This window comes from Chiloscyllium punctatum, chromosome 4 (assembly GCF_047496795.1).
Source record: "Chiloscyllium punctatum isolate Juve2018m chromosome 4, sChiPun1.3, whole genome shotgun sequence".
Classification (NCBI taxonomy): domain Eukaryota; kingdom Metazoa; phylum Chordata; class Chondrichthyes; order Orectolobiformes; family Hemiscylliidae; genus Chiloscyllium; species Chiloscyllium punctatum.
The window spans coordinates 52,368,937-52,392,969 of NC_092742.1; the positions used below are offsets into that span (position 1 = coordinate 52,368,937).

A 24,033-nucleotide genomic window follows, 5' to 3' on the forward strand; every position below is an offset into this window, starting at 1 on the left:
TCAACTGCTTCAATGATGATCAGCTTTTCATACTTTTACTAAGTTAAAACAATCACTTCAAGATAAGGTCACTTCCAATCTATTTTTTCTCTATATTTGGCATATTTAAGAGACTGACTGACCTGGCTGTCCACACTGTGGTCGATCAGTACCAGGAGGTGTCCTAGTGCCAGGAATTTCCTGTCCGTTCTCATATACACACCAGCAGTGGCCTGTGCTGCTGTGGCATTGCAGAGGCCTGAAGTTCCCCTCCTCATCACACTCAGGGATATGGATTCCAATAAGAGGTTGTGATCCACGCAGTCTCAACTGTGTTTGTATCCTTTCTCGATGTTCTTCACAAGCAGACTTTGGATGTTCACTGGCTGCTAATCAAATAAAACAACAGTTGGACACATTTCCAAATTGTATCCCAAACTGAGTCAATATTGTTTCTTCTTGTATAGTGCATTTTGTCACCAGTCTGTTTTTTTGGGGACAGAGAACACAATTAAACCAATAAATTGGAGTAGATATCATTTCTCACATTATGGTTAATTCAACATCTCAAATTGATCCAAATTTTATCACCATCAGGACAGGGGTACACATTTACCTAGTGGCATTTAGTATCTTCAATGAGTCTTGTCTGACTTAATTGTCATACACAAAAGTAGGTTTTTGTTAAGTGTTATCTGATGTGTTACTTTTGAGAGTTTAATGTGATAAACTGGCTGGCTGACTCATTGAATTCCATTGTTGTGAAATTGGAAATACATTTGGTTGACAATAAAGGACAGATTGTAATGTGATTTGGAACAATTTTCTTTGCTGGGGTCAAGGATTTTGGGTGAATTTTCACCTGACCACGTGGGCAGGATATGAGTGGGTTTGCCACTGGGCAGTTTGTTAAAAGGACATCAGTTGTCATTGGGTTGGGAAGCCAGCAGCATTAGACCAGTTTCAACTTCCATCTCCAATCTCCATGTCTATTGCACAGAGGAATCCTCCATAGGACAGGTAGGTTGCCAATTTCAATATGGAGGCAGGTGGCATTGAAGGTCAGTTCAGACAAATGTGAAGTGATTCATTTTGGCAGGAAGAACACAGAGGAAAAAAGTAAATAATCAAATAAAAAGATGATGTGCAGGGTTACGGGAAGAAGGCAAGAGAATGGGACAGATTAGTAGCTTATTCAAAAGGCTGGTGTAGACATGGACCAAATGTCCTCCTACTGTGTTGTAAAAATTTTATCAATCTGTGATAGCATGCCATATGTGGAAAACATTTTATATTCAAAGGTAAGTGTGGAGAAAATTTTAAACTAGTGGCAATGATTTTACATCATAGGATTAGTGAATGATAAAAATGATGACATAGAAAGAGAAGGATTAGAACACAAACAACAAAAATAATTTCTTTTCAGTTCTTTTCATCACCATTAATTCTCTTTATAATTTTAATCCTTTGCATTCGCCTGTTGGCTCACCATATGTGCTTGTGAATCTTTGAGTGAAGACATTGACACAACTGTCTAAAGTTAACAATCTGAATAGACGGTGAATTAATTTGTTGAGAACGAGTGAAACAGGAATAGAAAAGAGAGATCAGGAGAAATGCAGGGTGTATGTTTATTATGAGCTGGTTGTCAAAAGGGAAAATGATTGGATATGTGGTGGCAGAGGGCAAACATTAGGAAAGGCAATCAAACCACATCAGCGTAAATAACAATGATGAAGGGCTTTTGCCCGAAACGTCGATTTCGAAGCTACTTGGATGCTGCCTTTGGATGTGCTCTTCCAGCACCACTAATCCAGAATCTGGTTTCCAGCATCTGCAGTCATTGTTTTTACCAGGTATTTTATCCCAGTCATACTTAGAGCTCAAAGTCAAAGAACAGATACAAGCATTTATAAACAGAGGAAATAATTATTCCTTAAATCACCTCTTTCAATGATGATCAGTTTTTCACATATACATTTCAGAATAGAATCACTTTAAACTCTTTGAACTCATAATATTCTACAATATCAGATCTTTCACACATTTTAAACCACTGACTGACCTGGCAGCCCACAGCGAGGTCGAGCACTTCCAGGTGGTGTCCGAGTTCCTGGAATTTCCTGTCCGTTTTCATATACACACCAGCAGTGGCCTGAACTGCTGTGGCACTGCACAGATCTGAACTTCCCCTCTTCATCACACTCAGGGACGTGGATTCCAACAAGAGCTTGATTTCCACGCAAGCTCAGTTCCATTTGCAGTCTCTCTCGATGTTGCTCACAAGCAGTTTTTGAACGTTCATTAATTTCTAATCAAACATAAAGAAACTGGTTTTGAAAGAATTACAAATTAACAAGAGCAAGTCTCTCAAATTGAGTCTATTGGGTCTTTTGATACCTTGTTGCTGTCAACAGTCAGTTCATAGGATAGACAACATCCCCAAGTCAATGTGTTTTAAATACAATTCATTTCACATTTCATGGTTAATTTATAACCTCAAATTGATCCAGATTCTATCACACCTGTATCCATTAAAATTTAATATTTTCATAGAGTCATAAAACATAGAAACAGGCTTTTCAGCCAACCAAAAAAACACCAAACTACACTAATCTTGTTTACCTACATGTGGTTCATAGTCTCCCCTGCCCTGTCATTTTAAATACTCATAGATGCTTCTTAAATGTTGCAAGAGTACTTGCCTCCAACACCCTCTCAGAATGTTCCATATATCTACCACCTTCTGGGTGAAAATGTTTTTTCTTAAATCTCCTCTAAACCACTTGTTTCTCATCTTCAACTTGTGCCCTCTGGTCTTCGACACATCTGCCAAAGAGATTCTCACAATCTCCTCTGTCTACACCTCTCAATTTTGTCTACCTCAATTAGAACCCCCTCAGCCTCCTCTGCTCTAAAGAAAACAAATCCAGTTGATCCAGGAAACCCAGTCTCTCCTCATAACTGAGGGCTTCCATCCCAGGCAACATCCAGGTGAATCTTCTTTGCAGCCTCTCCAGTGCAGTCACATCCTTCTAATAGAACTGCACATGGATTCCATCTCTAGCCTAACCAAGTTTAATAAAGTTGTAAAAAGATGTTCTTGCTCCTATATTCTATGCCCTAGCTAATAAAGGCAAGCAATCCCCTATACATTCTTCACTACCCTGTCTATCTATGCTGATACTTCCTGGGATTGATGGGCTTGTACACCAAAGTTCCTTTGTTCCTCAGTACTCCTTGGGGATTCACTGTTCAATGTGTATATCCTTTCCTTGTTAGACCTCCCAAAATGCATCACCTTACATTTATAGGATTAAATTCTACCTTCCACTGCTCTGCCCAATTTACCTGATGATCAATATCAGACCATAGCCTGAGCCTATCCTTCTCATTATCAACAATATCACTAATATTCATGTAATTTGCAAACTTATCAATTATACCTTCTACGTTCACATCCAAATTATTAAACTACAATTGGTTTATATGTTAGTATTAGAAATGCAGAACCCTTTAAGAGTAAAATGGAACAGGTCCACAATTTATGTAGAGCAGATGACACTCATTGAATTTTATATTTGAGAGATGTGTTCTATAAATTAAGGTGCTGTGGCAATGTTTCTATCTCTGTACCAGAAGGCCCAGGTTTCAAATCTCACCTACTGTAGAGATGCATGATAGATAATTGGAATATTACGTGCAATTGATGTTGCAAAACTTGAAAGGGTTCAGAAAAGATTTACAAGGATGTTGCTAGAGTTGGAGGGTTTAAGCTATACTGAGAGACTGAATAGGCTGGGGTTGTTTTCCCTGGAGCATCGGAGGTTGAGGGGTGACCCATAGAGGCATGGAAAGGATAAATAGAGAAAGCCTTATCCCTGGAGTGGGCAAGTCCAAAAGTAGAGGGCATAGGTTTAGGGTGAGAGGGGAAAGATATAAAAGGGATCTAAGGGGCAACTTTTTCATACAAAAGGTTGTGGTGGAGGCTGGTACAATTAAAGCATTTAAAAGACATCTGGATGGTTATGTGAATAGGAAGGGTTTAGAGGGAAATAGGCCAAGTGCTAGCAAATGGGACTAGATTGGGTTAGGACATCTGGTCGGCATGGACGAAGGGTCTGTTTCCATTCTGTACTTCTATAACACTATGACTCTAACTGGTCTGGGAATACAGGTTAAAATCCCACCACTGCAGCTGTTGGATTTTAAAGGGTAATTGGTTGAATTAGTTGTGAGTTTCCGACAATACAATGGCTTTAAGAGGTGTATTTTGTCCTGGCTTTTTTTTTTGAAGAGCAGTTTTAAGCCAGAGATAACGAGCTGTCTCTTCTAAGCCAATAAAGTAAACAGTTTGAGAAACCCTGGCCCTTTTTAATTTAATAGGTTAGAACAATAGACGCAGCATGAATGGGTGGAGTCAGGCTTTCACAGAACCAGGGTTTTAGTTTAACTTTCATTAGTTCTTGGGGTTATGAAGCAGGTTGTAGAATCTGTTTTATCTCTCTCTGCCACAGCAAAAATTTCTGCCAGAAATTTCCCTTGGTGTTCTTTTCTCCTGAACTGGAGAAACACATGTGAGATAATCTATTTTATCAAATTTGTCTTTACTGTTTGCAAAACCATTCTTCACACAGCAGAAAGCCACTTAGCAAAGGGATAGGCAAAAATGGGCAAGAAAGTAAATTCTAAGATGTCCGATCATGAAATGGAAATGTACCAATGTAACATGGCGTAAAACACACACATCAATCTCCTTGTGTAACTACAAATTCTCCTCTTCCTTTTTCTATTACTCCCAAATGGTGCTAGCCATATGACTTCAGCAGAACCAGCGGAAGGTTGCTCAATGCCTTGCTCTGTCTGCTCTAATGTTCTTCGCCCTAAGTCCTCTGGGGATGGAGCCCATAAAGACACACCAAAGACTGCCCCATCAGCACCAATGCAGGAGCAGATTTGGACATCGAGACAAGGGGTAGAACATATGATTCCAGTTGAGGGGCTGCCAATGGGGGAAACAGGAAGTAGTGCCACCAAGGAGGGGTAAAAATTCAGAGATTGAAGCACCTTGAACAGCACATTCATTTCCATGTTCCCTTGACCCATCTTCTGTCACCCTCTTATCCCTGCAACCAATAAGCTGGACAGCACTTCCTACATTAAGAGAGATAGCGTATGACCAAGGCCAGGTTTTCCACAAAATGCAAACTGAAAGAATTGTGGATGCTGGAAATCAGAAACAAAAGCTGAAACTGCTGGAAAAGCTCAGCAAGTTTAGCATCATCTGTACAGAGAAATCAGAGTTAATGTTTCAGATCCAGTGACTCTTTCTCAGAAAAATCCTGCTTCAGGCTGTATTCTGAGTGGACATGCCATTGGCAAGCACTTGGTCGAGGGCCACATCTGATGCTCAGTGTCGGTAGCCACACTTTCCACAAGAGTAGATATCAGCACAAAGACCTGAGACACCTCAGCATGTATGTCCTGCAGTTCTCATCAGGGGGTGTATCTGAGTTAATGGAGGAGGCACATAAATCAACTGATCATGCTTTCTGAGAGATGAATAGTCACTCCTGAGGAGCCACTCTTGAGGTTGTTGAGTGTAAGTGGTTTCATCTGGTTCGCATCATGCCACTTGCTCTAGTTGGTTGGGAAATGGGAACTGAGATGCAAATGAGGAGGAAAGTCACCTACAAAAGCCCAGTTGAACTTCATGTTCTTCCTCATGCTTTCCCTCTGTCAGTGAGTTAGGAGGTTAAAATTCCACCCCTCCATTGACTAGTGCTCCCAGGGATGGGAGCCTCAGTGGAGGTGTGGTGAGTGAAATAGAATAAAGTAATGTGACATAATTTAATTTAAGTTAATTTGAATTCAGTTTAACTTAACTTTTATTTAATTTGATTTTAGTTTAGTTTAAGTAGATACGTTTGTTATGGTGGAATAGTAGGTAGTTCATTACTAATAGAATTGTAATATGGCATTGTTGTACTGCCTCTTTCTGTTTTTTTGTATATAGATGTCTTATAAAAGATTTGAAAAAGTTTCTAATAAAAATATTTTAAAAAAACATTTCCACCCATGTTACAGCATTATTGAATGACAAAAATATAAGAATAGTAGAAAATATTCAATAGAAAGATAAACATAGACTGGAACATCTAAATAAAAAGGTATCAGTATAACTGACACAGAAGTAGAACACTGAAGTAAAAACAAGTGCCAGGGAAACTCAGCTGTGCAGAGCAAAACAGAGTTAACATTTCCAGTCAGACATGACTCTTTTTCAGTTGATTTCACCAAGTTCCAAGCTAAAATCACTTTAAGTAAATTAAGGTTCCTTTGAATCTTCATTTTTCCTACAATACTGGTCATTTCATATTTTAAAACATTGACTAACCTGGCACTCCACAGTGGGGTGGGTCAGTTCCAGGAGGCGTCTGAGTCCCAGGAATTTCCTGTCCATTCTCATATACACACCAGCAGTGGCCTGTGCTGCTATGACATTGCAGAGGTCTGAAGTTCCCCTCTTCATCACACTCAGGGATATGAATTCCAACAAGAGTTCCACGCAGCCGCAGCTCTGCTTGAAGTCTCTCTTGATACTGTTCACAAGCAGTCTTTACCCGTTCATTGATTGCTAACCAATTAATAAAGAGAATTGTTTGGACAGAATTACATATTTACTCAAAGGACCTGTTCTTAAAGTGCACTTTCACTATTTTGGATTTCCAATACTACGGAGGTAATTTCTACTGCTTTGGTTTCCAAATGGATTGATGTACACATCTCTGCAGCAGCAACAGGAACTTTACTGTTACAGATCCCATGATCATCTGCTTTGAAGGTAGATATTTTTTACCAACCTGTTCAGAGATATTTCTACACACCTCTGTACCAGGTGGGACTTGAACCCAGGCCTCCTGGCTAAGAGGTAGGGATAATATATTTCCATGAATTACACACAGATGCCCAACTAAGTTCCATTCAGACACACTTTTAAGAACATTCTTTTAACCCTTTTGTTTGCTGTTACACTGGTCATTCTCAATATGCAAACAGTGACTGACCTGGCTGTCCACATTGTGGCTGGCTGGTTCCAGGGGGTGTTCTCGTCCCTGGAATTTGCTGTCCATTCTCATACACGCACCAGCAATACCCTGTACTGCTGTCGCACTGCAGAGGCTTGAAGTTTCCCTCTTCATCACACTCAGGGATATGGACTCCAATAATAGGATGTGATCCACGTGCTTCTGATTGCAATCTCTCTCGGTGCTGTTCACAGGCAGTCTTTGGACGTTCATTGTTTGCTAACCAAACAAAAAGAAACTGATTTTTGAACAATAACAAATTAAAAGCAGAAATCTCTTAACTCTGGGTCATGTAACATCTCTTCCACCTTGTATCGTGAACAGCCTGGTTACAGCTAATACGTATTAATAAGTTAATTTACTGAAAAGTGATGGAAGAAAAGTAGACCTTGGGGCAAATGGTTTATGTCACATGGTTGTGGACTGGCAACAACCTAAGGAAGCATACAATTACAACAGAAAATGACACTCTAGAATAATTAAACAAAAGGAACTAAAAGGCTAATGCACTGAATGGTTACAGACAGAAAGAAGCGGATTGATTTCACTCTTTCTGCAATTTTGATATTTACAGATTTAAACAAAATTAGTTTTTATTCACATTGCTCATTACATCTATTTCTGAATCCTAGAGTGAACTGTCATGTTTGTTCAGCTGAAAAATCTGAATAAATAGCAAATAAATTTGGGGAGATAAAGAAAGCAAAGGAACAGCTGTAGAAAAGAAATCAGTAAAAATGATATGGGGCATACTGAGAGCTAGGCAACAACAGACACGAATGATGGGAGAGGTGGGGGCAGCAATTGTGAAGGATAATCAGACCTTTAGGATGCAAATAAATGTTTCTCAGTGTTTTGTCCCTGTCTTGTGTCACAATCACTAGCTAATCCAAAACCGGCTGTTCCATAATAAGCTGTTTTTATAAATTACATATTACTGTGTAGCCAAATTTAAGGCTAGACTCACTTAAGCATATTAGAGTCTCTTTGAACTCCTCTATTTTGCTACAATCTGGGTCATTTTGCTTAATTACAACACTAACTGACCTGGCTGCCCACACTGTGGTTGACCAGTTCCAGGTGGTGTCCTCGTCCCAGGAATTTCCTGTCCCCTTTCATCCACACACCAGCAGTAGCCTGTACTGCCATGACACTGCAGAGGCTTGAAGTTCCCCTCCTCATCACACTCAGGGATATAGGCCCCAACAAGAGGTTGTGATCCACGCAGGTTCAGCTCTGCTTGCAGTCTCTCTCGGTGCTGTTCACAAACAGTCTTTGGGCGTTCAGTGGATTCTAAATCAAACAAAACGATCCTGATTTTAAAATAACTGCAGAACAAAAGTACTATCTTGCAAGTTGAGTTAAGGAATGTTGCTTTTTGTTGCTGTCAATTTGTTTATTAGAATCAAACAGACTGAATGAGTAGGAATTTTACAAATACAAATTAGGTCATGTGATGTCTCTTTTTCTTAGCACAAATGTTGTCAACAGCCTGATTATAGGAATTAAAACAGCCATAAGCTGATCTGCTTTCATGTCTTGTATATTTCATACAATGCTGTATGTTCTTCATCTTCTCGTTCAATTCATGTAATGAGCTGCTGTCCCCACCAATGTTCAGGCAGAACTAAAGTTCCATAGTTTACTGGAGACCTAACACTAGGTTTTCTTCATTATTTGATGAATGTTCTTTTGTGAGCATTATTGGAGGAACGGAGACAGCAGCTATTTCTTGCAGAAAATGTTCTTCTCAGGAAAGTGGAAGGAACTTTGGTCAAGTAGGCCTGTGTAGGATTTATTTGACTGAATTGTGATATGGGAAAAGATGATGCATGGCTTATCTACTGACAAAAATGCAACAGGTATAGCAAATAAAAAAGCTAAATGTCTGAGGGTTTTTTACTTTAATCCTTCATCATTATCTTTAATCCTTTAATCATTGTTTGAGTCAAGATATAGCACCACTTTTCCAAAGTGGTTGGCCTGAATAAATGGTGAATCCGTTTGGTGAGATCCAGGATCTCATAGAAACACCAATGAAAAAGTGAGCTCAGTTGATAGAAGAATATAGGGGTTGGTTGACAACAGAAGATAAATATGGGAAAGGGATACGGAAATACCCAGGGAAGACCATGGGACCTTTTGGATGTAAATGAGTGTGGTCAGACATATTGCCCAGTCATATGTACTGAACAATACCAAACATGGGTGAAAGGCCATTAATAGTCACAGGAAATGATTAGACCAGGTCACCTATTCCATAATAATATTTGTATAATTTACACAAATGAATTGCTACACTCCAAGTTAGACACATTTTGAAAAAAAATGCCTTGAACTTCTCAGTTCGTTTTCTGCAATGTGAGTCACCTTGTTTAATTACAATACTGACTGACCTGGCTGTCCACATTGTGGTTGACTAGTTCCAGGTGGTGTCCTTGTCCCAGGAATTTCCTGTCCCCTTTCATCCACACACCAGCAGTGGCCTGTACTGCCATGGCACTGCAGAGGCCTGAAGTTCCCCTCCTCATCACACTCAGGGATATAGGCTCCGATTAGAGGAGTCAAGCCTAAGTGCACTCTCTCTTGGTGCTGTTCACAAAGAGTCTTTGGACGTTCATTTGTTACTAATTAAAGAAAAAGAACCAGGTTTTCAAACAGACAAAAACAAAAGTACAAAGCAGACAAACAGTGTCATGTAATATAGCCTCCTGTATAGGGACTATTTCACCAGCCTCATTATGGGATATAAAATATACCTATACCTATATTCATGTAATGAGCTGCTGTCCCCACCAATGTTCAGGCAGAACTAAAGTTCCATAGTTTACTGGAGACCTAACACTAGGTTTTCTTCATTATTTGATGAATGTTCTTTTGTGAGCATTATTGGAGGAACGGAGACAGCAGCTATTTCTTGCAGAAAATGTTCTTCTCAGGAAAGTGGAAGGAACTTTGGTCAAGTAGGCCTGTGTAGGATTTATTTGACTGAATTGTGATATGGGAAAAGATGATGCATGGCTTATCTACTGACAAAAATGCAACAGGTATAGCAAATAAAAAAGCTAAATGTCTGAGGGTTTTTTACTTTAATCCTTCATCATTATCTTTAATCCTTTAATCATTGTTTGAGTCAAGATATAGCACCACTTTTCCAAAGTGGTTGGCCTGAATAAATGGTGAATCCGTTTGGTGAGATCCAGGATCTCATAGAAACACCAATGAAAAAGTGAGCTCAGTTGATAGAAGAATATAGGGGTTGGTTGACAACAGAAGATAAATATGGGAAAGGGATACGGAAATACCCAGGGAAGACCATGGGACCTTTTGGATGTAAATGAGTGTGGTCAGACATATTGCCCAGTCATATGTACTGAACAATACCAAACATGGGTGAAAGGCCATTAATAGTCACAGGAAATGATTAGACCAGGTCACCTATTCCATAATAATATTTGTATAATTTACACAAATGAATTGCTACACTCCAAGTTAGACACATTTTGAAAAAAAATGCCTTGAACTTCTCAGTTCGTTTTCTGCAATGTGAGTCACCTTGTTTAATTACAATACTGACTGACCTGGCTGTCCACATTGTGGTTGACTAGTTCCAGGTGGTGTCCTTGTCCCAGGAATTTCCTGTCCCCTTTCATCCACACACCAGCAGTGGCCTGTACTGCCATGGCACTGCAGAGGCCTGAAGTTCCCCTCCTCATCACACTCAGGGATATAGGCTCCGATTAGAGGAGTCAAGCCTTTAATTACATTCTAGCTGCATCAGCTGAATTTGCTTTTAATTCTTTCAGATATGCCTGTTGTCAGTCAGAATTTGGATTTTGAGTGTGGTTTATTCCAGAGATCTGTGTATATTTTACTTATTAGCAATCATCACAAAAGTTTACTGTAAAGGGCTATGCTGGCAGCAACATCTCAATGAACCATGTAATTGGAAAGGGAAATGATTAGCAGAAGAGGGTCTGTGAGATTTATTTTGTTGGAATGTGTTGGGGAGAAAATCAACTTTGGAGTGAAAGATTTTGGACTGAATTTTAATCTACAGGGGCACTGAATTGAGTTTTAATTTAAGGGCAATGTGAGTCATAGGAGGGGATGGTGATGCCTAAAAGTGTGCAAGGAACAGAAACAGATGTAATTTATCTGCCAGTATCTTTTTAACTTGAAATCTTGTTGTGCTTGGACATCAGAGATGGAGTGTTGGATGCCTAATAGCTAATTCATGGTCATTTTTCAGGTTTCTCATCCTATATACTGCAGGAAGCATGATGCCAACCCACCTGATACGATATCAACTCCATTCCTTAATGGGACACTCCACACATAGTTAAATTTGAAGTTGCCATAAAGAAACTTCGAGAGGGGTAAAGATTTCACCCCACTTCAGCAACATATCCCTCATTCTGAGGGAGACTCTGATCCCCAATAATGAGAGGAAGCAGCCTGATGGCAACGCAAAGGCAAAGAGAATGTGGTTGAAGGTTGTCCAGGGGGTCAACAGCAGGCGGGTTGCACCAAACTGAGGGAGTGCAAGTTAATGTGGTGGAGGGATCGATAGCAGATCAGGTTTAATGCTGAGAAGTGATACATAAGCATTTTGTTAGGAAGGATATGGACAGACAATATAACACCAGGGCTACAATTCTAAAGGAGGTGCAGGAACAGAGGAGCCTTGATGTGTATCTACACAGATCCTTGAAGATTGCAGGACAGTTTGAGAGAATAAAACATAGAGTTTCCTCAGCTTTATTAATTGTGGCATAGGGTACAACAGCAAGGAGGTGATGCTGAACTTTTATAAGACACGTCAGACATTAACTAGAATATTGCATACAGTTTTGTGTACCTCACTGTAGGAAGATCTGAATGCTTTGGAAAAAATGCAGAAGAGATTTGCAAGAAGGGTTCCAGGCATGATAAACCGCAATCATAAGAATAGATTGGAGGAGGTGGGATTGTTCTCAGAGAGAAAAGGCCACAAGGAAACCTGATAGAAGTTTTAAAAAAATCATGAGGAGGCTTTATTTGTAAAACATTTGTAAAATTCCTAAAACACATTGGTACAAATTTAAAGTGATTTGCAAAATGATCTGCAAGCTGTATCAAAACCTTTTCATACAATGCATGGTTCAAATTTGGAAGGTATTGCCTGAAAGTCTGGGGGAAGCAGGTTCAATTGAGACATTCAAGAGGCCATTAGATCATTATTTAAACATAACCAATGTGCAAGGATACAGGAAAAAGGCAGGAGAATGGCAGGAGGGATGGTCTAGACATGCCAGGCTGAATGGCCTCTTTCTGCACCATAATACTCCTGTGATTCTGAGTCATTTTTCTGAGTTTGCTTTCTAACTCTGAAATGTTTTCCCAATTTCAGCAGCAGCTTTTAAGCAGCAGGAGAGAGAAAGAATATAGATTGCTAACAGCAAGGACCGAAACATATTCTGTCTCCCTGATTCCTTTTTATATCTTGAAATGCATTGCTCAGTGAAAAAAGCAAATTGGGGAGATACTCATTCATTGAAATTTCATAGAGATTTCCAAATTTCGCCTTAATGAACATATAAGCAAATAACAAAACAATTCAGGCCTCTGATTAACAATCTAATACATCAAGGTCACTGACGACTTCTAAAATGTATAGCTTTTATTCTTCCCTCCTTTTCAAACTTATTACATTGATTCTGTGCATTTGATTTTGATTTTTATCATTTTTAAATTTCCAGTTTTAATAAATAGCTAGTTAAAAAACATAGTAAATATGTCCTTTTGAATCATATACTATTCTCCTCATGGTTCACAATGCTTCTAAGTGTCACATCACCTGCAAGTTTTGAAATTGAGCCCTGTCCACCAACTCATTAATATGTCAAAATATTAGGAATGTAAAGCAACAAGGAATATAAAACACACTGGAAAATTTTCTATGGATATGTAACCAGAAAAAAAAACTTATGTAGCAGAGATAAATGTGTAGGAGAGGTAGAGGTAGGAGAATTTATAATAAGAAATAGAGAAACAGCAGAGAAATGAAAATGTACTTTGTTTTCAGAGACGAAGACACAAGAAGCTTCATTAAAATAATTAAGATCCAAGGATCAAGTGAGAATGTAGAAATGAAAACAAATTAGTATTAGTAAAAAATTAATATTGGATATAGTATTCAAATTTCTATCAACTCTGAAATGGTGTCTGAACATTAGATGCAACCCACTGTTTAAGAAAGGATGGAAGGAATTGGTGGTCTAACTCAGTAGTAGGGACCATAACAGGATCTGCGAGAAGGGATGTGGTAACTAGATAGTTAGAAAATAATTATCTGACTGGACAGAGTCAACATAGATTTATGAAAAAAAAATTATGCTTAACAATTCTCTTAAGAGGATAGTATTAGCAGAGTCAATAAGGAGGAATCATTAAATTCAGTGTATTTGAATTTTCAGAAGGCTTTTGGTAAAGCCCCACACAGGAGATTAGTAAACAAAGCTAATGAGCATGAATTGTGGGTAATATAGATTGAGGATTGGTTAATAAGCAGAAAGTAGGGAAGGAGTAGATGAGTACTTCTTAGGTTGGCACACACAAGGATCAGTGCATGGCCACGTACATTCGCAATCGACATCAATGATTTGGTTATGGGTACCAGTTATAAAGGTTCCACGTTTGTACATGATATAAAACTTGGTGGGAATGTGAACTTTGAGGAAGGCAGAAGGAGGCTTCAAGGGAATTTAGACAAACTGAGTAAGTGACCAAAATATGGCAAATAGAATAGAATATAAGTTTAAATAGATCAGTAGAAATGAACGATATAAATGCCCATTCTAAATGGTTCACGGTAGAATATACTGCCAAGACAGCAGGACAAAGAATGCTCCTCAGGTCTACTGGTTGCAAATATAAGATGATCAGAACTTTTATCCCACCCACGCCTTAACAATCATGATAAGAATTGCATATCCACAGATACTTACAAATCATTAATTGACCATTTCCATATGATCAGATTCTATGAATTTGAATTTTATCCAAACTCCAAGTTAAATTCACTTTAAAGCAAATGCAAACACTTTGAACTCCTTATTTTTGTATAACATTGGCTATTTTACATAGTTAAAATACTGACTGACCTGGCTGTCCACACTGTGGTTGATCAGTTCCAGGTGGCGTCCTAGTCCCTAGAATTTCTTGTCCATTTTCATAGACACACCAGCAGTGGCCGGTACTGCTGTGGCATTGCAGAGGTCTGAAATTTCCTTCATCATCGCACTCAGGGATATGGATTCCAGTAAGAGCTGGAGATCCACGCACGCTTAGCTCTGTTTTCAGTCTCTCTCGATGCTGTTCGCAAGCAGTCTTTGAGTGCTGAATGGGTTCTAATCAAATACACAGAAACTGGTTACAAAATAAGGGTGCAGACTATGTAAATTTGGTCATGCAATGTCCGTTTATAAAAAAAAACTCATGTACTAATAATTGAGAATGCACAGATGGCCAAACCTAGAGGATCACAGCTATCTCAGAGAAATATGGTGACCTCAAAGAAAAGGAGGGGCACAGCCATTGAGCATTTGAAAATAAAGACAAGAATTTGAAAATTAAAATGACACTTGACAGGATAGATCAGCAAGAACAGCAGTGATAGGGCAATCATATCAAAGAATATACATTTACCCAGCGGAATTTAGTACAATTAACTTGTTCTCTAAAGCTCCACACTGACAGAAATCTGAATTTTTGCGAGTCCCGTTTGATAAATGTTAACTTATGAGGGTTTATGTTTGGAATGGTTAGAGCAAAAACATCTGAGTTTTTAAAAAAGTCTTCTGTGTAATTGGATAAAATCTGGTTGTAGAATATTTTTGGCTAGGCTTTTCTGTGGAATTTAGTCAGAGGCAAAATTGAAATTGCTGGGTAAGAAATCATATCCAAACCAGTGACTTTCACTCTACAAGGCATCTAAACAATATATATGACATTCTTTAGTTTTTCCTTTATGCATTGAGGTTTTTAAAATTTTTAAATATTGCACGCCAAGTTGTGAAAGATGAACATTGCAGCAAGGGAACCCGAGACTTGAGTGCTCAAAGCAAACAACTGTAGCTCTGGAGACAAATCATTTAAAAAATTATGAAATTAATAGCTGAGTGGCTGACGATGATGTGTGGGTATATTCAAAGTCAAATCTGATATGGAAAGTGGAATAAACTGAGAGAAAGCAATATTGAACTAAAAGAGAGAAAAAAAAGGAAAAGTTTTCATTGATAATCCTCCAACCATTAGTACTTCAAGCAATGAGATTCAATGCTCACAATAGTTAATTTTCAATATTACAGAGAACAATTGGCAGTAACTAACACTTACCATGTTTTTAAAAATGTAATGGTACACAAAATGAGAAGGCTTAGCACCCTGTGTTGTGTTTAATTTATAACTACCACGCAAGTACAGCTACTTATTGCATTTAATATATTTTCATGATGAAACAGAGTGAGATAGCGCTTTCTGTATGCTATGAGTTAAGATGTAGCACAACTAATTACCATTCAAACCTATGGTCAACTGTACCCCCATCAAGTAAAATAAGTAAACAAATGGCAAGAGATAAACATGAGATAAACAGAAAGTTTCTAAAGCACAATTGACCAGTGATTTTGCTTCCTTCGAAATTTCAATAAATCAGCAATTTAATGAGATAACAACTACAATTGAAATAAACAAGACCTACTGACCTGAGTGCCTACATGTTGGTAGATTATTTCCAGGCTGTGTTCTGGTTCCAGAAATTTCCCTGCCCCATGCATCTACACACCAGCACTGGCCTGTACTGCTGTGGCACTGTAAAGGTCTGAAGTTGCCCTGCTCATCACATTGAGGAACATGCATACCAAAGTGGGGTCTTGGGCCACGGGGGCTGAACTCAGCTTCCACTTCATCTCGCAGCTCCTCACAAGCAGTCTTTGCGCGTGATACACGTTCTGTAGAAGAAAAACATCTTTGTCAGCTGTGTTGCATGAATTACAGTGCTGCAAACTTCAACAAGATGCAAGGTGGCAATGCAACCCCAGCATCCCAAAACAATTACCTCCCACACTTCCCCAACACCCAGCCCACCAGTCCCAGTAAGAGCTCAGTTAGCCTGTCTTAGAATTAAGGCAATTGCAATATCTTCCAGTTAGAGAAAGGAATTGTCCAGGATTCACAGCCTGTTGCAGCACTGATTGTCCTGCCAACAGCATTGGAAATGAGCAGAACCTCCATAAGGAAGTGGGACGGCTGGTCAAGTTAAATCATCTGATGGCCTGTGTAATTATGAACAGCCAAGGGGTCTACTCATTGCACCGAGATGGCTCGGAAGTCACCAACCCTGCCATTTGTCATCGTGGTCAAAGGTCTGGGCACAATACTGAAACAGTGTTTAGACAGGTATTGATTCCCTGTCTGCTATTAGAATCATTTTGTCTGTCCAAGACAAGGAGTTTGAACTTAACTACTGCTATCTTCTCCTCAGCTGCCTCGCTTCAATCTTTAGACCAGAAAACCATCAACCTTGACCTTCCTTCCATCACTTAGCTATGCTTTCTGTGACCCTTGAGCAAGCTGCCATTACGCTGTCAATCTAATCTCCATTAATCTAGACCTGTCACTCTGCCTTTGCTGAATTACAATCCATCATCTTGACCCTCTCTTTATCACCCATGACCTGTTTGTGGCAACCCTCAACTCTCACAGGGTCACTGTTGACCTGTCTGTAATCATCCTTCATTTCCCTTCTCTCATGTTTGACCTGCATCAGTAGAGATTGACCTTCCTTCCATCAGCCACATCTCTCTCTCTGAGCCCCATGATCTTCCTTCGGCATCAACATGACCCGATCTCCCCTCCATGGACAGCCATGCCCCATTCTCCCAACACATTGTGGGGTGATGCGCTTTGGAAGAAGTAAAAAGACAAGGTGTACTCAATGAATGGCAGGACACAAGCAAGTTTAGAGGAACAGAGGGATGTTGGGTTGTTTGTCCACAGATCCTTGAAGGCAACAACATAAATTATAGGGTTGTAAAGGCCGCATATGTGACACTTACCTTTATTAGTCATAGCACAGATTATAAGAGCGGGGGCTTATGTTAGAGCTGTACAGGACTTTTGGTCATACCACAGCTGGAGTACTGTGTGCAGTTCTGGTCATTTCGCTAGGAAGGATGTGACTACACTGGAAGGGTAGCAGAGAACATTGAACAGGGGACCTAATTGAGGTGTATGAACAAATTGAAGTGTCAATAACAAAGAGGGCACATCTCTAAGAGTCGAAAAGTCTGGCACCGGAAAAGCACAGCAGGACAAGCAACATCCGAAGAGCAAGAGAATCGACGTTTCAAGCATAAGCCCTTCATCAGGAATCACATGCCCAAAATGTTGACTCTCCTGTTCCTTGGATGCTGCCTGATCTGCTGTGCTTTTCCAGCATGTTTCAACTCACACTTTTAAGAAGAAGGCAGGAGGTTTAAAGGAGATTTCAGAAAAAATAATCACCCAGATAGTGGTGGGAATCTGGAATGCATTGCCTAGCAAGATAGATGTTTCAGGAAACTGTACAACTTTTAAAAGTACTTGAATGAACACTTGAAATGTCATAACATTTAAAGCTATTGGCCAATTGCTAGAAAGTGGGACTAGTGTATACTTTTGAGTATTATTTTTGTCCTGGCAGACCCAACCGGTTTGTGCTAATTCAATGATTCTCTGACAGTCAACATCTGCACTCAATGCAATAGCTCAGATTCTTCTTCCTGGTCCAAAAAGGTTTCTCTATTTACAAATGCAGCTCCTACTTACTCTTAATCCTTCAGGAAGATCACTCTGCCTGCTGTCTACCAAGACCTGTTCACTGGTGACAAATCACTAAGGTTCAATTCAATTTGGCAACCAAAGTGTTTTAATGAGTATGCAATGCACTTGAATGTATTAAAGGTTGGTCTGCACTGGTTGCTTTCAGGCACCACAATCTGTATTTAATCCAATGTTAATTTACTTCCTGCCAACAGATGAGCTGAGGTGGCAGCCGTCCTGGATGGACTGTACACTGATGTGGATTTGGTTAGCGTCTGGTGGTGGAGTGGAATGCAGTGTCCCTAGCTCAGAGTCAGAGGTCTGGGTTCAAGCCCCACCTGCTCCAGATGTGTGCCATAACAGCACTGAAAAGGGTGATGTAAAAGAAAACCTGATATCGATTGTCCACGAAAGATCCTGTTAGGCAAATAATATGTTCTGTATCACAACTGTAATACATCCTCGAAGCAGGAAGTTACAATAGTTTAATGAGGCGTGGGGGCAGGAGTTAAAGTTTGAATGGTTAGTTTACTGAAAGCACTAAATTGTTAAAATAACTGAGCTGAGACTGTCTGTATGGAAAACTAAGAAATAGGGCTGGATTTTAATTCCTGGGCAAAAGCATGGCAGAGTGAATGGAATGCTGAGATAGGAGTGATGGTAGGGAGACTTGACCAATTTTAACAGCCAAGCCTTGTTAGGATATTGTTTGTAAGCACCCAGGGTCACCTCTTTTTAAAACAAGACTGCACTTCAAATTAAATAGGAGAGAATGAGGCCTGCAGATGCTGGAGACCAGTGTTGAAGAGTGTGGTGCTGGAAAAGCACAGCCATTCAGGCAACATCCGAGGAGCAGGAGAATCAATGTTTTGAGCGTAAGGACTTCATCAGAAATGATGAAGGGCTTATGCTTGAAACATCAATTTTCCTGCCCCTGAGAAGTTGCCTGACTGGCTGGGCTTTTCCAGTACCACACACTTTAACTCTGCACTACAAATTAACCCTGGACTCCCACATAGTTAACAGAGCCAAAATAATATTAAATCTGTTAGATAAACCTCCTACCTTCTTCTTAAAAGTATGATTGCAGAAGATAATTCTCCTGCTTTTCCACATCCTTCAAATCAAATCCTTTAATAGACACAAAGTAACTTGGAAATAAGATTTGATTTTGGATTCCTACCTGGTTCGATTGGTCTACAATGGGTACCATCTCCTTCATAACCAGGGTTACATCGACAGACGTACGAGCCAGGGGTGTCATAACAAGTTGCATGTGAATGACATAAACCCTCAGTACACTGGTCAACAGCTGCAAGAAAATAACACAGGCTGACTTTAGTCAAATTTGCATCACTCAAATTTCCTCAAATTTTTTATTACTCTCCTAAATAGGTAGTTTCTAAAAGATTCTGGATTAGTGGTGCTGGAAGAGCACAGCAGATCAGGCAGCATCCAACGAGCAGCGAAATCGACGTTTCAGGCAAAAGCCCTTCATCAGGAATAAAGGCAGTGAGCCTGAAGCGTGGAGAGATAAGCTAGAGGAGGGTGGGGATGGGGAGAAAGTAGCATAGAGTACAATGGGTGAGTGGGGGAGGGGATGAAGGTGATAGGTCAGGGAGGAGAGGGTGGAGTGGATAGGTGGAAAAGGAGATAGGCAGGTAGGACAAGTCCGGACAAGTCATGGGGACAGTTACTGAACTGGAAGTTTAGAACTAGGGTGAGGTGGGGGAAGGGGGAATGAGGAAGTTGTTGAAGTCCACATTGATGCCCTGGGGTTGAAGTGTTCCGAGGCGGAAGATGAGGCGTTCTTCCTCCAGGCGTCTGGTGGTGAGGGAGCGGCAGTGAAGGAAGCCCAGGACCTCCATGTCCTCGGCAGAGTGGGAGGGGGAGTTGAAATGTTGGGCCACGGGGCGGTGTGGTTGATTGGTGCAGGTGTCCCGGAGATGTTCCCTAAAGGGCTCTGCTAGGAGACGCCCAGTCTCCCCAATGTAGAGGAGACTGCATCGGGAGCAACGGATACAATAAATGATATTAGTGGATGTGCAAGTAAAACTTTGATGGATGTGGAAGGCTCCTTTAGGGCCTTGGATAGAGGTGAGGGAGGAGGTGTGGGCACAGGTTTTACAGTTCCTGCGGTGGCAGGGGAAAGTGCCAGGATTGGAGGGTGAGTTTTTTGGGGGCGTGGACCTGACCAGGTAGTCGCGGAGGGAACGGTCTTTGCGGAAGGCGGAAAGGGGTGGGGAGGGAAATATATCCCTGGTAGTGGGGTCTGTTTGGAGGTGGCGGAAATGTCGGCGGATGTAAAAGAGTAGAGTTCCATCATTGGAAGCATAAGCACTGCAATCCCTTCACAAAAAAATGTTCTTTATGTTGGAGCTTGTTAACAAACAGATACACACACACGCACATATTCACAGTGGTTAATGGATGGTGCAGTGTGAGCCCTGACTGACTCACACTTCACTGGGTGAAAGTAAGGACTGCAGATGCTGGAGATCAGAGTTGAAGAGTGTGGTGCTGGAAAAGCACAGATGGTCAGGCAGCATCCAAAGAGCAGGAGAGTTGACGTTTCAAGCATAAGCTCTTCATCAGGAATGATTCCTGATAAAGAGCTTATGCTCAAAACATCGACTCTCCTGCTCCTGGGATACTGCTGACCGGCTGTGCTTTTCCAGCACCACACTCTTCGACTCACACTTCACTGGTCAGAGACAATTGCAACACTGAGTGCTACCTAAATTGACATTCTTCTGGTTCCAGCAAAGACAGGGAAACAAGCTACAACTTTCCTCTAGGTAGGACTAAAGCCCATTTCATGTTGTGTACTTAAATACAGTGCTATGGAAAATAAATAGGCTTGTGTAATCAGACACTAACGGATATTATACAAAATACTTTAATGTTGGAAGGTTCATGAGCCCTTCTCACTGGGCCTGCATTATGAGTTCTTTTATCTGTGGTGGAGTTTGCTTTGTTAAAGACGGTAATGTGTGGAAACATTGCAACATATCATTAACATTTTAATCAATATAGTATTGCATGTAATGTAATATTCCTAGCTACTGATGCCATCCTCTTCTTAGCAACTATTTTGACGGTGAACTGGGCTGACTACAATTTTCGTGTCTTTGGTGCCAAAGTTGAGTTTCTGACATACAATGACTAAGACTGTCTATTTCCACCTCTATAATATTGCATAACTCCACCCTTACCTCAGCTCATCTGCTGCTGCAGTCTTCAGTCATATACGTTACCTTTAGAAGGTAACGTACATGACCTTCCATATTCATTCCTCAATAAACTTGAACCGATCTAAAACTCTGCAGCCGGTATCCTAAGGATACTGTTGCTGCCCTACACTGGATTCTGGTCCAGCGACATCTCAATTTGAAGATCATCATCCTTGTTTCTAAATCCTGTCATTGTCTCATTCTGCCTACCTCACACCCCTCCTCCAGCTCCATAGCCCTATGTAAAATCTACATTCAACAAATGTTGGCCTTTGACCATCCCCAATTTTAATTTCTCCATTATTGATGGTCATGCCTTCAGTTGCTCAGGCTCTATACTCTGGAATTTCTTATTTAAACCTTTCTATTTTTATACTTCTTTTTCCTCTTTTAATATGCTCTTCTGAGGCTGCTTTTTTTGACCAAGCTTGTATCCACTTTCACTTGTACTGGCAGCAACATCTGTCTCATGAGATGATGGTTTGCATCATCATGGTCAACTCGGTGTTGAGTATTGAAAGTCGGAGGAGTTGTAGACAGTGAGGAAGGATATGGCAGATTACAGCGGGATATAGAGAAGCTGCAGAGCTGGGCAGAAAGGTGGCAAATGGAGTTCAATGTAGCTAAGTGTGAAGTGATTCACTTTGGTAAGAGTAATAAAAAGATGGATTACTGGGCTAATGGTAGACTACTTGGTAGTGTGGAAGAGCAGAGGGATCTTGGTGTCCATGTACACAGATCTCTGAAAGTTGCCACCCAGGTAAATAGTGCAGTGAAGAAGGCATATGGCGTACTGGCTTTTATTGGTAGAGGAATTGAGTTCCGGGGGCCTGAGGTCATGCTGCAGTTGTATAAGACTCTGGTGCGGCCGCATCTGGAATATTGTGTGCAGTTTTGGTCGCCATACTATAGGAAGGATGTGGAGGCACTGGAACGGGTGCAGAGGAAGTTTACCAGGATGTTGCCTGGTATGGTAGGACGATCCTATGAGGAAAGGCTGAGGCACTTGGGGTTGTTTTCATTGGAGAAAAGAAGGTTTAGGGGTGATTTGATAGAGGTGTACAAGATGATTAGGAGGTTAGATAGGGTTGACAGTGAGAACCTTTTTCCACGTATGGAGTCAGCTATTACAAGGGGGCATAGCTTTAAATTAAGGGGGGGTAGATATAGGACTGATGTTAGGGGTAGGTTCTTCACTCAGCGAGTCGTAAGTTCATGGAATGCCCTGCCAGTAGCAGTAGTGGACTCTCCCTCTTTATGGGTATTTAAGCGGGCATTGGATAGGTATATGGAGGATAGTGGGTTAGTGTAGGTTAGGTGGGCTTTGATCGGCGCAACATCGAGGGCCGAAGGGCCTGTACTGCGCTGTATTCTTCTATGTTCTATATTGCTCAGGCTGCCTCAGAAGCCAACTGGACAATGGGCATTTGACATTTGCTGCAAAGGAAGGTATCAGGCTGAGAAGGTGCACAATTCATTGATTTATGGTTTTCCCAGGGTCTCACCAACCAGTTGATCATTTCATTTCTGCTCATCACGTTCAATGTTCTTACAGACAGAAGGCTTCAGGAGTCATAGCTATCAGTAACTGTCTCCCATTAATGTCCATTATCTTCATGTTTCACTTAGTTTTCTTGTCACAAAGGTATGGACATCGAAGTGTCACGACCCAATGGCCAGTCACCATACAGAAAGTCTTCATTACATAGCTATCATCCATGATAGGATTATGACTAAGTCAAAGCAGATGCCACTGGCTCAGCAAATGTGTGTGCAGATGAGATTAATGAGCTTCAGGAGCTGAATATATGACCTTGTTTATCTCCACTCGCCTCACTTTGTGCAGCTTGGTATCAAATTCTGCTTTACAGGTGAAGTGTTTTAAGACATCGCATTACATTAAAGATGCTATATGAATGCAAATTGTTGTTTTTTTTAAACTTTCTGCCAGAGGTTTTCCTAATTCAGCCATTCAATTATTCAATATAACATAAAACATAGAACCATACAGCATAGCTAATATATAAATGAAGTAATCACAAATCTATTTTTGCCACCAGGAAATTGTCTGATTTCATTTGGCACATCAAAATTTTACTTTGTCAAAAATCTTTGGGCTAATTCTGTGAACACAATGTGTTGGCCAATGAATCATGGCCAAAGTGCTATATTTTTAAACTCTGAACCATGTTCCCTTAGAACGGAACCTCCTCTCTGAGGAATACAGAATTAATCCTACTGTTCTAGTTTATGATTTACCATTTGTTGATGTAGATGTGAGCTAATTGCATTAGAACTCAGGGTTGATTCTCTTCAGCAGTCCTTTAGCCAAATCTTTACTCATCCATTGTAAGTCTAGTATTGTTCTTGATTGTGTGAGCGTTTGGATGCAAGAGACTCTGGATGCAAGAGACACTCCAGTACATGCTGTCCTTATTCAAAGCTGAGTTGGAGGAACTGGACTTGGTGTGGAAATGCCCCAGGAGAGACTACAAGAAAGGAAAGGGTGGCATGGTGGCTCAGTGGTTAGCACTGCTGCCTCACAGTGAATGTCTGTGTGGAGACACTGTTTTAGGCGAAGAGGTACACGTAGGGGAATGGGTCTCGGTGGGTTGTTTTTCGGAGGGTCGGTGTGGACTTGTTGGGCTGAAGGGCCTGTTTCCACACTGTAAGTCATCTAATCAGCTGTTCATGCCAATTCAATTTTATTTTGTTTATATGCTTCAATGGGAAATCTCAGAATTTTATGAAACCATGTGGTTTAAAGGCAATACTTCCACTGGGTCACAAATTTAGAAATGTTAAAATAGTAGCTGTTGATCACCTTGCAAAACTGTAATGACCACTGTGATAGAATTCTCTACATGAAAATGATATTTGAAGTTGTG

At 40.5% G+C, this 24,033-nt stretch overlaps 1 protein-coding gene across 3 annotated transcripts in view; it reads right to left on the bottom strand.

The window, feature by feature from the left end:
* nid2a (nidogen 2a (osteonidogen)) overlaps positions 1 to 24,033 on the bottom strand; it is a 110,738-nt gene that overhangs the window by 57,665 nt on the left and 29,040 nt on the right. For 2 of the 3 annotated variants that reach the window (XM_072568709.1, XM_072568707.1), the window contains exons 11-19: positions 19,096 to 19,224; positions 15,815 to 16,060; positions 14,213 to 14,458; positions 9,464 to 9,694; positions 8,115 to 8,360; positions 7,047 to 7,286; positions 6,377 to 6,616; positions 2,045 to 2,290; positions 123 to 368 (exon numbers count right to left, since the gene is read on the bottom strand). In XM_072568709.1, the coding sequence (XP_072424810.1) occupies positions 123 to 368; positions 2,045 to 2,290; positions 6,377 to 6,616; positions 7,047 to 7,286; positions 8,115 to 8,360; positions 9,464 to 9,694; positions 14,213 to 14,458; positions 15,815 to 16,060; positions 19,096 to 19,224 (2,070 nt within the window). The remainder of the gene's footprint in view (positions 1 to 122; positions 369 to 2,044; positions 2,291 to 6,376; positions 6,617 to 7,046; positions 7,287 to 8,114; positions 8,361 to 9,463; positions 9,695 to 14,212; positions 14,459 to 15,814; positions 16,061 to 19,095; positions 19,225 to 24,033) is intronic. The other variant, XM_072568708.1, reaches the window with a different exon arrangement.